Source organism: Trachurus trachurus (genome assembly GCF_905171665.1).
Source record: "Trachurus trachurus genome assembly, chromosome: 8".
Classification (NCBI taxonomy): Eukaryota; Metazoa; Chordata; class Actinopteri; order Carangiformes; family Carangidae; genus Trachurus; species Trachurus trachurus.
In genome coordinates, this window is record NC_139905.1 from 32,312,613 (window position 1) to 32,328,090 (window position 15,478).

The window sequence follows — 15,478 nt, forward strand, 5'->3', positions numbered from 1 at the left end:
AAGGTAACTGTATTTTATTTTCTTCTTCTCATAGCTCTTACGGTGTGTCTGCAACTGAATACGGTCCATGGAATGAAGGAATGTGAACCATCAGTTTCATCATTTGTGACCATCATTTAGCTGGGGACGCTACACACTTGTTATTTTTTATTAGGCTATTATTTAAACAAGAAAGCTACAAAGGTTTTTCTTTTCTTTTCTTTCTCTTTTTCTTTTTTCTTTTTTTTTTTTTTACATTCTATCATATTTTCTTGTGTGTGGACATAAAAAAAATGTTATTTTGGTGTACCTGTGCAGGTAAAATCTTATTTTGGTGCCCGTGAAGACAAAAGTTATTTTGGTGCACATAGAGGCAAATGATTATTTTGGTTCTTCATTAGTTCATCAGTAACTACTGTAATGTTTGTGTACCTTACACAAAAATAGTAACTAATGACTAGGTAATGATTCAGTACTTATTACCTACTCATATTGATGTCTCACTTTACTATGAGGTGCACAAAAAGAGTAACTAATGATTCAGTACTCATTACCTAGTCATTTTGATGTCTCACTTTACTATACGGTACACAAAAAGGGTAACTAATGATTCAGTACTCATTACCTAGTCATTTTGATGTCTCACTTTACTATAAGGTACACAAAAAGGGTAACTAATGATTCAGTACTCATTACCTACTCAATTTGATTTCTCACTTTACTATAAGGTACACAAAAGGGTAACTAATGATTAAGTAATGATTCAGTACTCATTACCTACTCATTTTGATGTCTCACTTTACCTTAAGGTACACAAAAAGGGTAACTAATGATTAATTAATAGTTAGTTCCTCAGTAATTTGATTAGGAGTTACTGAAGAACTCACCATTAACTAATAGTGAGTTCCTCATTCATTCCAAATTTGTTTCATAGTAAATAACTACTCTAAATTTTGTGCACCTCAAACAACTTTACTGTGAACCACGGTGTGATCAGTATACAGTACTACACAGCCCCATGATACATTCATTTAGCCTACCAAACATGTGACAAACTATCATATTTATTTCGAAGGCAACATGGATGGTCATATTGATGTGTATGTGGTCTGAAATTAATGAATAAAATCTTCTAAAGAATCCTGCTGTCTGTGATTTTTTAAGGAACTACTAATGTAAAGATGAAGATGAAGAAATGAAAAGGTCATAAAGGTTAACTACTGGACATGTTACTGAGTAATGATTCTGTACTGATGAAGTAACTAGTTCACTAATCATCAAGTTGTGATTAACTTTCTATGAAATTTGATCATGAGTTAATGAAGAACTGATCATTAATAGTTCCTCATTAGTTCCTCATTAACTACCCCTCTGAAATTTGATCAGGGGTTCCTGAAGAACTGACCATTAACTAATAGTTAGTTAATCATTAGTTCCTCAGTAACTACTCTAATTTTGTGTATCTCAGTTCCCTAACTAACTACTCATTAGTTCCTCAGTAACTACTCCTCTGAAATTTGATCAGGGGTTCCTGAAGAACTGACCATTAACTAATAGTTAATTAATCAGTAGTTCCTCAGTAACTACTGTAATTTTGTGTACCTTAGTTCCTCAGTAACTACTGTAATTTTGTGTAGCTCAATTCCTCACTAACTACTCATTAGTTCCTCATTAGTTCTTCATTAGTTACTCATTAACTACTCTAATTTTGTGTACCTTATTGTAAAGTGTTACCGAAAACATTCATGAATGCCACAATCTTCGTAAAAACTTCGTAAGTAGGACTTAAGAACAAATTTGTTCTTATGGTCCATGATGGATCCTTCCAGATGAGTGTTGACCTGGACGTCTCATCAGTCAAAGCTGAAGACTGGAGGAGGTACGACTGTGTGTTTCAGCTCTCTGGAGTGAAGGACGACATTGTCACCAAACTGGACAAAGCTCAGATCAGGACCAACATGGGTAAGAGTGACATCAGAACATATTTGTTCTTAAGAACAGTTCATGAATGAGGCCCATCTTTTATAAAGCACTGTGTGTCCACTGATTGTAATGAGAGCTTTCTAAATGAAGCTTAAGCTTAAGCTGTAACAGTAGCCAGCAACCACCGGGCTACGACCAAGAGCCAGTGCAGTGGGTGTCAGCTTGTGTCGTCATGAATCTACTGAGTCTCTGACAGACAGACGACACCTTCACTGACCCTCAGTTAATGTTGCTACAAGCAGCTTTTATTTCTCCCTCTCACTCAGTCAAAGAGCAGCCGCTCTGCAGCCGCTGCCTCGGCCTTATTATCTGGTTAGAATAAACCACAAGGACTGGTCCAACTGGTTTATATAAAACTTCATGTCCCACTTATCAGTCCAACCATCATCACTGATTATCTGGTTTCCACCAATTTTACAAAAAATGTCATGAATGTTCTCCCATGATCTGCATCTTCATAGTTAAAAACATGGTTTTAATGACACATCAAGACAGAAGATTTCAACACTGTATTCAGTGTTTACATGTACATGTGATTCATGAGTCATTGTAAAACACTAAAGTACAATCAACACAAGATTAATGATAAAACAAGAACTATGAGAAAAAACATCCTACTTATGTTAAAAGGAATTAATAAATCTGCTGAACACTGAACTCTTTTAGCTGGATAATATGACAGGGTTAGTTAATGTTAAAGGAGCATTATCGCAAATACAGCAGTAATAGCATAAAATAAGATGAAATATGCAAAAGATGGGTCGGGGGGAGCCATAACTAAATGTACAAAAAAAATCGCCAACAGTGTAGTGTCCGTGGGGCAAATGCAGCATTTGTCTTTGTTATGATCCAAGCCGGCCCGGCGCTTGCTGCGTTAAAATGCACTCGGAACTCGCAAATCCGACCCCCGAACCGGACAAATATGCAACAGTAAGTAATGTAGCAGTGTTAGGCTGCTCACAGTCACTGAATCGCTGGTAGAACACTTTGTCTCCAAGTCCCTGTGTCTTTCTTCAGCTGTCCTCTCAGCGTTATTAAGGAGGAGGAAGTTGCAGTTGCTGTTGTTGTCGTTGTTGTGGTTGTGCGCGACGTAGAGCTGCCGCTTCCACTAGCGAGTTTTCTTTTTCCCGCGATTGCACGTTCATTCAGCCTGGTGAGGGAGGAGGAGGGGGGAGGAGGGAGGAGGAGGGGGGAGGGGGAGGACTAAAGGAGGCTGCTCTCTCTCTCTGACAGCTGCCCACTTGTTTATATCTGATAAGCTCCGCCTGGCTCCATCTAGTGGCCGAATTAAGGATTTGGATTTGCGATAATACTCCTTGAAAGTGTTGACTTCTTCCATCCCATGTGAGGTCACTGATCCAGTGTTTGTCAGTCAGGTTTCTGGATTCAGACGCTCAGAGAGTTCAGAGCTGGTTTCAGGAGCTGTAAGATCAGAAACAATGTGTCAAACTTGAAAGTCAATTTAACCAGCACTCAACTTAACAGTAAATGAAGAAAACTGTAGATTATCAATCAAATGATTTAGAATCAAATTTGGTGTAAAAGATCATTTCAGACAAGATAAAATCAGTTTTACTTACGGGATGGACGGTCTTTACCTGAAAAGACAATTCAGTTGTAAATGACAGGATGTGCTTGATCAGCTCATCACCACTGAATATGATCCTCTCCTCTACTCACTGAACTCATTTTTTAAACTCAAGCTCGTTTCAGTTTTACAATTTGGATAAAAACTTGAACTTAAAGACTAATATCTAAATATTAATAGAGTCAAAATGTCCACTTTCCTCTCTCACCTTTCTTCTGTTTATAAACCATGAATGCAGTGACAGCGGTGAGGACGAGAGCCAGAGGACCCAGTGCAGAGATGATGGGGACGGTGGTGTTACTGGGCTTCTCTGGTCAATATAAAATATCACATTTTTAGAGATAAACAGGTCAGAACACAAGAGTGTAGGAGCTGGTGTCTGTTTACATTCATCTGGTCATGTACTGCCCCCTTGTGGAGGCAGCAGGTTATTGTCTCTGGAAACTTGTCGACCATCTCTAGTTTGTGCACAGTGCTGCTCTGCTGCACTTAGTTGATGAGGTTTATTAACCAAGAGATGAGCTGCTCAGCTTTTAAACCACTGTATCTATGTTCCCAACTGTTGTTGGAGATGAATTCACAGCTCAACTGTAGAACAAATACTAAAATACCCAACAAAGCACAGACATGAGGTCACATTCAGGAGCTGCTGATGTCTCTCTTACCCATGTTGGTCCTGATCTGAGCTTTGTCCAGTTTGGTGACGATGTCGTCCTTCACTCCAGAGAGCTGAAACACACAGTCGTACCTCCTCCAGTCTTCAGCTTTGACTGATGAGACGTCCAGGTCAACACTCATCTGGAAGGATCCATCATGGTTGGGGAGGATCTCTCCTTGGTCCACGTCCTCATGAAGCTCCTCTCCATCTCTGGTCCAGAACACCAGGGCTCTGTGAGGGTAGAAACCTGTAGCGTGGCAGCTGACTGGAGAGGAGGGAGTCTTCTGGAGGAGAGACACTGAGGGACGGACTGGTGGAGGAGACAAGGATTTATGATACAGTGGTGAATCAAGCTGATGAAAATCATCAAACTACATCAGGTCATGTGACTCTACCTGTTCTCAGCAGAAAGTTCTTCCCATAGTTCACGTACATCTTCAGCCACTCAGGACAAATCTGAGTTAAGAAGACTGCAGTATACTGGCTTCCACCTTTATCAGCTTCCAAACTCAGTTTGGTGACAACAGCCTGTGGTTTTGCAGCAATCCATGTCAATGTCTTCATGTCCAGTGATATGAAGTCTTCTCCGTCATAACCACACTGAACAAAACCATCAACTTCTCCAGTCTCATCGTCCCATTCACATCCACTAAACAACTGTAAGATGTGGACACCTGAGACAGAGACAGAGACAGAGACAGTTAAAGGACAGATGATGCCTCTTCTTTTAGACCTTTCTCACAGTTCTCTACTGCTCAGGGTTCAAAAACAGATTATTTTTGTTGACTACTACTAATGTTTACTGGTTAATATGTTGATGCTGAGTAGATGGACCATTGTTTAACAGCCAAAACATTAAATCTAATATAAAACAGACCGTACCTACCTTCACTGTGGTTAAATTGCTGGTTGACATGTTGAATGGTGGCTCTGTGGACTGGCAGAAACTCAGAACACTGACCAGCGTACCACTGTAGATGTTCAGGGTGCTCATCCAGTCCTCTTTTCATCCAGGTCTGTTTTATTTCTACTGTGTTTGTGTTGCTGTCACACTGACCAGCCTCAAGGTCATCAAGCAGCGCCACGCCGACAAACTCAGGGAGGTTTGTGACTCCAGAAGACAGAGTGGAGAGACACTTTATAGCGTGTATCATTGAGGGACAGACAGGATTTTTATTATAAATATAAACCTTCATAATTGTGATATACTCAATCATCAGAGTCAGTTGAAACTCTAGTTGAGGTGAAAGTGAAACCAGGTCATGCAGCAGTGTGACGCAGTAAGAGTAAAACCCAGAGCTGAGCAGAAAGTAAAGTGAATAGTTGATTAAATATTTAGATGTGATCCTACCTGCTGATGAACTGTGACAGAGAAGAAGAAACAAAATCCACATTTTCACTTTGTTTAGCCACAGACGATCAACGGATCGATGATACAGCCGCTTTGACATCCTGTCCATGAATAACAAAAAAGGAGAAGTGACAAAATCCAATATTTGTCAATGTGGGCCTGAAAATAAAAAATAGAAACCGGACAAACAGGAAGTTTTTGAAGCAGACAGACAGTAGCCTATTAAAGCAGAAGTAAGCGATATTTTTGTTAATATAAGTCTTAAACAGTTATATCTTCACACAGCAATCACTTACATAGAGTGTTTGGACCAAAACACGGGTCTGTCAGTCACTCTGCTCTGCTCTGAGCCGAGGAGAAAACTTTTCTCGTATCCTACAAGTTTTATCCAATGAGGAGAGAGAACGGCATGAAGGGCTGTGTGTGCAGCCAAGGGATGCGCGTGAATGTGGTGACGTAGGGACGAGGACCAATAGATCCATGACGAGGGCGGGGGCTGCTAACTCCATCGGCTGACAAGACGTTATGGTGCGTTCAAGGCAACCTGTAACTCGTGTTTGTTCGACCTGTGAAGTCGTACCAGTTCGATCTGGTACGAGTTCACGGGTCGGAAGTTACGAGTGGCCGTTATAGTGACTTTCACAGGTAAAACAGGTCGGAAAAACACGAGTGGGTTGCCTGGAATGCTACAAAGTCGTAAGTCGTGACTTGAAGCTGTAATTTACGGTTTCAAAAGCCTGCCTGGAACGCAGCATTAGCCAAAACGACCGGATCGCTTACTTTTCTGCTTTAAGTAAGAATAAAACGGTATTAAAAAATAAGAATACAATCAAATAAAATATTCAGGGAAAATAGATACAGTATTGAAGAAAGAACACAGAATATATGATACACACAACCTCAATAAAAATGGAAATAATGAAAATGACCTAAAACAATCTAATAACTATATAGTGGCAGTTGGTTTTCATCTGTATATTTAGATATGTAAATGTGAAATAAATATATTTTGGTAATGAAAAATGAGTCTGTGAATCATTTGACCCACAGGCCTGTGGGTCGTGTTGCTTCTAGTTAATGCTGGGCCAGTGGATGTTTGTTCTTATAAAGTTGTGTGACACTTGTATAATCTTTGAAATGAGTCACAGTTTCAGGAGACTCAGTTCATCTCTATGGAAACACATTTTTGATAAGAATCATGTCAGAGCACATTTCATGCCATTATGCACTTCATGTGCTGACGATGACATCATGTGCCAAAACACCATACCTGAACGCCAGCACCTCAACCTTCCTCCCCGAGGAAACAGCAGAGAGAAGTTAAAGCGTCTGTATCATTGGTCCTTTGTTTGTCTGTAAGAAAACAAAATGGAAAAGTTGATTTTGTTTCTTCTTCTCTGTCACAGTTCATCAGCAGGTAGGATCACATTTAAATACTTCACTTTACCTTCTGCTCAGCTCTGGATTTTATTCCTGCGTCACACTGCTGCATGGTTTGGTTTCACTTTTATCTCAACAGGATTTTCAACTGAGTCTGACTGAATATATCACATTTACTGTATGAGGACTCTAGGTTTATATTAAAATCAAAGCCTTGTTTTCCCCCACAGTGAAACACACCCTGGTGTATGTCACCACTGTATCTACTGGAGTCACAAACCTCCCTGAGGTTGTGGTTGTTGCACTGCTTGATGACATTCAGGCAGGTCACTGTGACAGCAACATAAACAGAGTAGAACCAAAACAGACCTGGATGAAAACAGCAATGGATGAGAACCCTGAACATCTACGGTGGTACGCTGGAGAGTGTTTTGAGGGCTCGCCTTACTTCTTCAAGGCCAGTATTCATAGTTTGAAGCAGCGCTACAACCAAAGTGGAGGTAGGTACAGTCTGCAAAATGCCATATTTCACTTTCACAGTTTCTAATTTCTGTCTCTAAGTGACTCCACAAAACCTCAATATCATAATCAGTCAGACATTAGGCCAAGCATTCAACCAAGTAGGATAGAGACAAGTTCAGATCAATCAAAGTAGCTCAGCAGATTAAGATTATTTTTTCATCAGAATCGTTCCATGAAATCTGGTAAATACTAAATACTAAAGGGTCACCTTTTTTGGAAAAAGGCACTGGCCACTCAAAAAAATCCAATATGGCGGCCATATTTAAAGATGTCGGCCTTCTGGGTATTGTACAAATATGTCCAATGTCAGCATGTACTTATCAAAATCAATTCATTTTGGTTTAAAGTATATGGGTCTCACATTTCATCATTATAAGTGTTGTTTTTGTTATAACAGCTATGTGAAATGTCATATTGAAGATGGCGTGCAAGATGGCCACCGCGATACTAGTTGGAATCTATGAAACATAGAAACACAGTTTTTGGTTTAGATTCCAATAGACCTATTAGCCATTTAATGAGATACATGGTTGGTTGGCGGTGATACTAATGCTTGGAAATGAATCAATTCAGTAAAAGTGATGTGGCCTTTTTGATGGACTGTCTTTATTAATAAGACCAGTTAGGGGACAAGTGAAAATGAATGGGAGGAAGATGCATCAATGTCTGTATCTGAACTAAGAGTCCAGTGGAGACATCATCTGTACATCGTTGTTAACTTTAGTCTGTCCCTGTCTCAGATGTCCATATTTTACAGAGGATGGGTGGATGTGAATGGGACGATGAGACAGGAGAGGTTACTGGTTTTCAACAGTATGGTTATGATGGAGAAGACTTCATATCACTGGACCTAAAGACACACACATGGATCGCTCCAAAACCACAGGCTGTTGTCACCAAATTGAGATGGGATGCTGACAAAGGCAGAATCAGCCTCAATGAGAACTTCTTAACTCAGACTTGTCCTGAGTGGCTGAAGATGTACGTGAACTATGGGAAAAACTTTCTGCTGACAACAGGTAGAGTGACACGACCTGATGTAGTTTGATGATCAAAACAGTATTGATACTGATCATCCTGAATCACCAATCTTGTGGTGGTGGTGGTGGTAAACTGTATGAACATGGCAGTTTGCCAAATTATTAAATGTTTTTAACAACACCCCCTAGAGACTTAACACAGCGGTAGGACTCTAAAGTTTATGCAGGTTCTTCACATAAAACAGTTGAAACGAGGATAAATAAATAAAAAGTTCTTTGCAAGACTAAAATGTTCAGAATGTCTTTTTACATCACCAGAAATGTTTCCCTTCAGTGGCAACGACTCCCAACCCATTTCCTTTGCCAGAAGTGGCTTTACTAGAGAAGCCAACAGCAACAGCATTGACTCTGTCCTACAATCCGCGTTGCAAACTTGCACGCCCACTACACTCATTAGCTCATTGGGCGTGTATCAGGCATTCACCATCCATGTCCATCAGGGGCCTTAGGGGAAATGATCCCAGTGCTGGCCACACACACTAAAAACTTAGCCTACAAAATGTTCATGAAAACAAAATTAAAACACACAATAGAACACGCTTCTCTGTGTCCAGGTTCCTCTTTATCTTGACACCTCCACGTTGAATTTCTTCGTCCTTTCTCCTTGTTTCTTTTCATTGTTGCTGTTCTTCATCTTTCTTCACCCTGTTTGCCCTTCCTCTCTCCAGTCCTCCCCTCAGTGTCTCTCCTCCAGAAGACTCCCTCCTCTCCAGTCAGCTGCCACGCTACAGGTTTCTACCCTCACAGAGCCCTGATGTTCTGGACCAAAGATGGAGAGGAGCTTCATGAGGACGTGGACCAAGGAGAGATCCTCCCCAACCATGATGGATCCTTCCAGATGAGTGTTGACCTGGACGTCTCATCAGTCAAAGCTGAAGACTGGAGGAGGTACGACTGTGTGTTTCAGCTCTCTGGAGTGAAGGACGACATCGTCACCAAACTGGACAAAGCTCAGATCAGGACCAACATGGGTAAGAGAGACATCAGCAGCTCCTGAATGTGACCTCATGTCTGTGCTTTGTTGGGTATTTTAGTCTTTGTTCTACAGTTGAGCTGTGAATTAATCTCCAACAACAGTTGTGAACATAGATACAGTGGTTTAAAAGCTGAGCAGCTCATCTCTTGGTTAATAAACCTCATCAACTAAGTGCAGCAGAGCAGCACTGTGCACAAACTAGAGATGGTCGACAAGTTTCCAGAGACAATAACCTGCTGCCTCCACTCCTTTCTTGTCTGTAACAACATCTATTGCACGACTGTCCGTCCTGGGTGAGGGATTCCTCCACTGTTGCTCACCCTGAGGTTTCTCCAATTTTTCCCTGTTAAAAGGGTTTTCCATGGAGTTTTTCCTCAGTCGATGTGAGGGTCTAAGGACAGAGGATGTTGTCACGATGCCATGTAAAGCCCTTTGAGACAAACTGTTTGTAAAAACGGGCTATACAAATAAAATTGCCTTGCCTTGCCTTGCCTCGCCTCCACAAGGGGGCAGTAAATGACCAGATGAATGTAAACAGACATCAGCTCCTACACTCTTGTGTTCAGACCTGTTTATCTGTTCTGATCTTAAAATGTGATATTTTATATTGACCAGAGAAGCCCAGTAACACCACCGTCCCCATCATCTCTGCACTGGTTCCTCTGGCTCTCGTCCTCATCGCTGTCACTGGATTCATGGTTTATAAACAGAAGAAAGGTGAGAGAGGAAAGTAGGCAGATGATCTGATTTAATGACTCTAACAATAGTTTGATTTTAGTCTTTGAGTTTAGGTCAATCAACCACATCCTGTCATTTACAATGTCTTTTCTCTCATTTTCAGCCAAAGACCGTCCACCCAGTACGTAAAAGAATATTTTAAATTATCTCATACAGTAACTTAGATTTTTGGATAATTGTGTTGATTTTCTACATGTTGTACCTAAAAGTTGAGTGCTGGTTAAATGGACTTTACAAAGAGTGTGTTTTTGATCTTACAGCTCCTGAAAACAGCTCTGAACTCTCTGAGCGTCTGAATCCAGAAACCTGACTGACACTCGATCAGGGACCTCACATGGGATGGAAGAAGTCAACACTTTGAAATGTGTCACATTGTCCAGCCACGAGAGTCTTTTGTTTGTTTGTTTTTTAAGTACAGCAGGTTCATTTTAATATAAGCCTGGTACTATAAGTACTACCCTCTTTTATTTTCCATACTCCTAAACAGGAGCTGCTGCTGAACTAAACCCTGTTAACGACACTAGAGCCAAACACAGGATTTAAGACCAAGTACCAACCTGCATTTTTACAAGGTCTGCTGGTTGGGATCGCCAGCAAAGGAGCCACTAAGCAGAGTGATCAACCAGCTAACTCTTAGACAATTGTCCATTGTCTGATTTCTAAACAAATGTCCACTGATTGATTTCACACTTCACACAGATAAATACACACACACACACTTTCTTTCTTACACATACATTCACACCTGTCGCATTTGTAGTTTAGGTTAAATTAGGTTGTAATTCCACCTTCATACTTGTTCAAATAAATACTTTTGAACCCGTTTGCTGGTCTTTTTAATGTCGCATGAAGGTGAATCTTCATGGTCAGCTTCATGGAAGCTTCATCATCAGATGGTGTGATTTATTGATTCTGTTCATGCTTTCATTTTGTGGCCCTAGTTAAGGTGTCTGTAAACATCATGAAGGAAGTAGATTTTTAGAAACATCCACTCAGCCCAACTTCTATGTTCCAAGATTTTCAGTTTCCATCACAGAAACTTGTGTCACTGCTCAAGATTTAGCATTCCCTTCTTGAATAATTGAAAGATTGATGATCAGAGATGTGCCTCCCCTATTATTTACTTAAATATCAGATTGACCTCTTTTTAGGGTCCGCGGGCTGCTAAGTAGCCGGGACCCTATTGTATTCCTTGGAATTCTTCTTCTTCCGAGGAAGTCATACTTCCCATGGCTGAGAAATCACCAAACTTTGCACAAAGGTCCAGTCCCATGCCAGATTCACTCAATTCCAAGGACAGGGGGGGGACACAATAAACGTTTAAATCTAAAAAACCAAACCAATAGTAGATGCTATAGTTTTGAAACTTCACAACAATGTAGCCCAGATACTGCTAAAACTTTTGTTCACTTAAACTCATCATAAATTATGAAGTCCATCACTCTGTTTTTTTCAAAAATGTATCTCCTCCCACAATGTTTGCTCAATTGTCACCAAACTTGCTACAGAGCATCTCCAGACCGTCCTCAACAAACTTGTTTCTGGGATTTTTGATTAAGCAAAAATTGAGCCTACAGTGCATGAAAACGTTTGACTGTAAACATACCATCAAATTCTTGCTAAATACCGGTACATTTTCAATCTTCCTGAAAAAAATTGAGAATATTTTGGAGTCATGGTTGATGAAGTTTGGCAAATATCAGAATTTTATCTCCAAAACTGAATTTTCTAGAACATTTTGAATTCTGCTCTCATGGGAACAACTGCAGTCAATGTAAGAGTGGTATTTTTAAACATCACATTTTCTCTTGTGAAGCAAAACACTTAGAGTTAAAAACAAATCACCAACCATGCTTTCCATGCTGTCTAGATAGAATTGATGTATTATCAGATTTTTGTTTAGTTAACAGAATTTCTGACATTTTGACCATTTTTGAAATCTGCCAAGACAACTGCTGCCTGGCTTTGACTCCCTGAGTCTATTTGTGAAGTCACACACCTGGTCTCACTCACAGACAATTAGCTCAGTGAGTTAGGAGCTGGTTCTTGGTGTTGGAGGATGTGGGTTCAAGACCCGTGGAGGGAGTTGATGATAACACATCAAAATACCAGATGGTCTTTGTGAAACAAATGTGCAAAATAGTTAGAATAGAATCTTACCTCAAAAACTGACTTTTCTTTTTACAGTGGTTTCAAATCTGCCCGCACGACAGTGAATGGCTTACTCAATTTGTGAAGCCACAATTGAACTGCCATTTGCCAATTAGCTCAGTGCGATAGACAATGGTTTTTGGTTCTAGAAGTCGTGGGGTCAATCCTCAACTGGTGCAAATTGAACATCATATGGTCAACTGTCCTGTCTTCCTATTCTCCTCTTTGTTGCTCAGAATTTGCCTAAATTTGCCAAAAGATAGCCCGGACCCGACCCATCGTTGCGCAGCAGCTATAATTTCTTGTTATACCTCCTCCAAGAAACAAGATCATAATGACATATTTTGGTAGAGTTGTTTATTTTGGTCTATTAATTCCTGCCAGTGTGGTTGGAGAGAATTCCTCAACTGAGTGATCATCATGTAGATTGAGCCCAGAGACCTGTTGGACAGTTGTTGTATCTATGACCTGACCATCTCCACCTCCACAGGAAAATGGTCACTGACAGCCAGTGCCTGAGAGAGAAGAAAAAACATAGTCTCATTGTGATAGTGCTTGTTTGTGGTCCAGCTAGATGAAAAAAATTGCACCGCTACTTAGAAACATAGGCTACGGAAACCATACCGACACCTCCTTCTCCAGAGGATGTCACATATGTAGCCACGCCCAACAGTGATGTCACTATGCACTGAACACACCCTGTTAAATTATCCATCAGACTGAACATTTGTCCTTTATAAACGAAGCCAACTCTATCATAAAGGTTAAAGCTGGAACTCCTTTTACCAGCTCGTGGCTGAGACGCAGATCCTTCATGTAGTCGTACGCTGCAGCACTCTTCTGCACCATGCCCTTCATCATGTCAGTGGTGACCACAATCCTGCAAACGCACAATGACAGGTGTGATTACCATCGGACAAGTGTCTGTGTCAGTGTAGTGTAGTGTAATGTACCTGTCGTAAGGGCAGATAGTTTCTGTCACTGTGGTGTCGGCCTCATCAGGGATCAGCCAGTGGAAGCTCTTGTCAGTGAAGAGTTGTATGTCGTTCCATTTGGAGCCTGATACGTAGCTGCAGCCTGCGTTGAAGTCTCCCAGCAGAACAATGTCCTGCAGGGACAGTCTGATTAGTCTCATCTCATGTTTCATCAAATGTATCCTTTGATAAATTAATGTTCAGATTTTATGATTTCAATGTTGTTAATAGGTTTAGTTGACTTATTCACATTGGTCTTCCAGCGTTTGCGGACATCAGTCACCACATTGTAGAGACTGTCAATTTCTTTCACAGCAGATTCTGGAGAGGTGTGCTGAGGGATCAGGACAAAGTTCTTCAAAGCTACAAAACAAGAGGGAGGGAGGAGGGAATGGAGAGAGGGATGATTGAAGGAGGACAGGATATTGCAGACATAGATCACTGAAATCACACTCATTTAACTGCCTTTTTGATTTAAACAAGCTGGATCTTGAAGGTGTTTATAGCGTGTAGAGTGGTAATCTGAGTGGGAACTTCATCCCATCTTGTCACACTTCTCCACAGCCTACCGGTGTATTTGGAGGAGAACATGACAACAAAGGGCTCTCTGCTGAAGTAGTCAGTCTTCTCATCATCAAAGGTGTAGTTTTTAACCACAGATACTTTTTTCTCCCTGGAGAAACAAGACAACTCTTTATAGTGACTGGCACCACATACTGTTTCCGTATCAGGAATTTTAGCATGTCATTTTAATAAAATCACTCTGATTTTCACCATTCTGCTGTGTGTACTTTTGATACTTCTTCAATTCTTTTGTGATTGTACTTTGAATACAGGACACGTACTTACTGTATGTAACATTACTGTGTGGATACTTGTACATATACGTGTAAAACATTTTTGTACCTGTAGAGGAAAAGATATCTCTCTTTGTAGGAACCACGGCCCAGTGGCTCGCTCACGATGTGTTTGTACCTTGACTCAGGAGATCCTCTGGAAAAATACACACACAGAGATGAAAAAGAGCTTTGTTTTCCTTATCTGACATTATGATGCCAGCTTATGAGTTGTCTCTGTAGAAGATTTTTATAACTATGATATTTGTCTTTTGTAATACAGGAAATATATGAGTTGTACAAAGTGTGTCTAACTTGTTGACATGCTCCATGAGTTTTTTGGTTGCAGACAGATCGATGTCTCTGACTTCCTGGATCAGAATGATGTCATAGCGGTGGACGATCTGTAACGCACCGAGAAACCACAAAACATCATACGTCTGATAAAAGTTAGTGTTTTTGTGTTATATCATGAACAAACAGACTCATTTTATACAAAGCTGCTCAGTAGTCACTCAGACCAGAATGAGAGAAAATAACCCTGACAATATCAGTGATGTCATCTGGGTTATACTAGGGTTGTACGAGCTGAGAAGACAATAAAAAATCTTTGTCTTTGCCAGACAAACTGGGGACAGAAAATATAAAGACTTTGGTTATTTACCAATTAAGGCATGTCAATGCTGTTGGTTGTATTATCTCCTTCCTTGTAACTCTGCAAACTTTGTATATCTTAAATTGTTAGTTTGTGAGATATATAGTATTCACTACAACATGCCACCAGGTCAAGATAGTGGAAGGATGGTCAAATGTAAACAGAACACTGGTATCCTTTAAAATACAGTATATTCCTTTCATATGCCAAATATGATATGATAAATACAATAACATAGGAAAATCAAACAGTGGAGTTTCAGACCGTGGTGATGAGGTTCATCAGAGTGGTGTTGGAGGCTTTCTTGTCTCCAAATGACCTGATGTTGAAGGCTCCCAGCATCAGAGGAGTAGACAGATGCACCAGGGTCAGAAACAGACCCAAAGCACACACCACACGCATCCTGGGTCACAGAGGTCACACATGAGCTGAATTTTCTCTTGTTCCCTTGTCCCTAAACTACAGTGTCTTATTGTCACGATTTAACCAGTGTGTTGGGAGCTGTACATAACTCATTCAATAAAAAGATGATTTTAAGTATATAAATCAAATGATATCTGGCAGTATGATAGGCTCCAGCTCTGGTCCGTCATGCAAAGCTCCAAGCTGGATCAGGTTAATTAGATCAGCCTATCAGGAGTTGCCAA

General features: G+C 40.5%; 3 protein-coding genes across 3 annotated transcripts; 1 reads left to right on the top strand and 2 right to left on the bottom strand.

The window, feature by feature from the left end:
- Nucleotides 1-4,189: 4,189 nt before the first annotated feature.
- Nucleotides 4,190-5,333, bottom strand: LOC310989757 (major histocompatibility complex class I-related gene protein-like; the record flags this gene model as incomplete). The annotated part of the gene is made up of 3 exons (XM_083976904.1): nucleotides 5,095-5,333; nucleotides 4,604-4,882; nucleotides 4,190-4,518 (listed from the first exon to the last, which is right to left on the bottom strand). Exons 1-3 carry the CDS (start codon nucleotides 5,216-5,218, stop codon nucleotides 4,190-4,192), a joined length of 732 nt encoding a protein of 243 aa, XP_083833030.1. The 5' UTR covers nucleotides 5,219-5,333.
- Nucleotides 5,334-6,871: 1,538 nt separating this feature from the next.
- On the top strand, nucleotides 6,872-10,580 carry LOC310990682 (major histocompatibility complex class I-related gene protein-like). The gene is made up of 6 exons (XM_083978159.1): nucleotides 6,872-6,976; nucleotides 7,170-7,439; nucleotides 8,202-8,480; nucleotides 9,170-9,472; nucleotides 10,319-10,336; nucleotides 10,476-10,580. The coding sequence occupies exons 1-6, from the start codon at nucleotides 6,928-6,930 to the stop codon at nucleotides 10,523-10,525; spliced, it is 969 nt and encodes a 322-aa protein (XP_083834285.1). The 5' UTR covers nucleotides 6,872-6,927; the 3' UTR covers nucleotides 10,526-10,580.
- Nucleotides 10,581-12,812: 2,232 nt separating this feature from the next.
- LOC310990686 (deoxyribonuclease-1-like) lies at nucleotides 12,813-15,233 on the bottom strand (the record flags this gene model as incomplete). The annotated part of the gene is made up of 8 exons (XM_083978165.1): nucleotides 12,813-12,881; nucleotides 13,153-13,246; nucleotides 13,320-13,474; nucleotides 13,591-13,703; nucleotides 13,910-14,013; nucleotides 14,247-14,333; nucleotides 14,492-14,580; nucleotides 15,096-15,233. The coding sequence occupies 8 exons, from the start codon at nucleotides 15,231-15,233 to the stop codon at nucleotides 12,828-12,830; spliced, it is 834 nt and encodes a 277-aa protein (XP_083834291.1). The 3' UTR covers nucleotides 12,813-12,827.
- Nucleotides 15,234-15,478: the final 245 nt, after the last annotated feature.

Coding starts and splice junctions, on each gene's coding strand:
- LOC310990682 (XM_083978159.1), top strand. CDS start 6,928: ATGGAAAAGTTGATTTTGTTTCTTCTTCTCTGTCACAGTTCATCAGCA. Junction 6,977..7,169: donor CTGTCACAGTTCATCAGCAG/GTAGGATCACAT, acceptor TTTCCCCCACAG/TGAAACACACCCTGGTGTAT. Junction 8,481..9,169: donor AAACTTTCTGCTGACAACAG/GTAGAGTGACAC, acceptor TCCTCTCTCCAG/TCCTCCCCTCAGTGTCTCTC.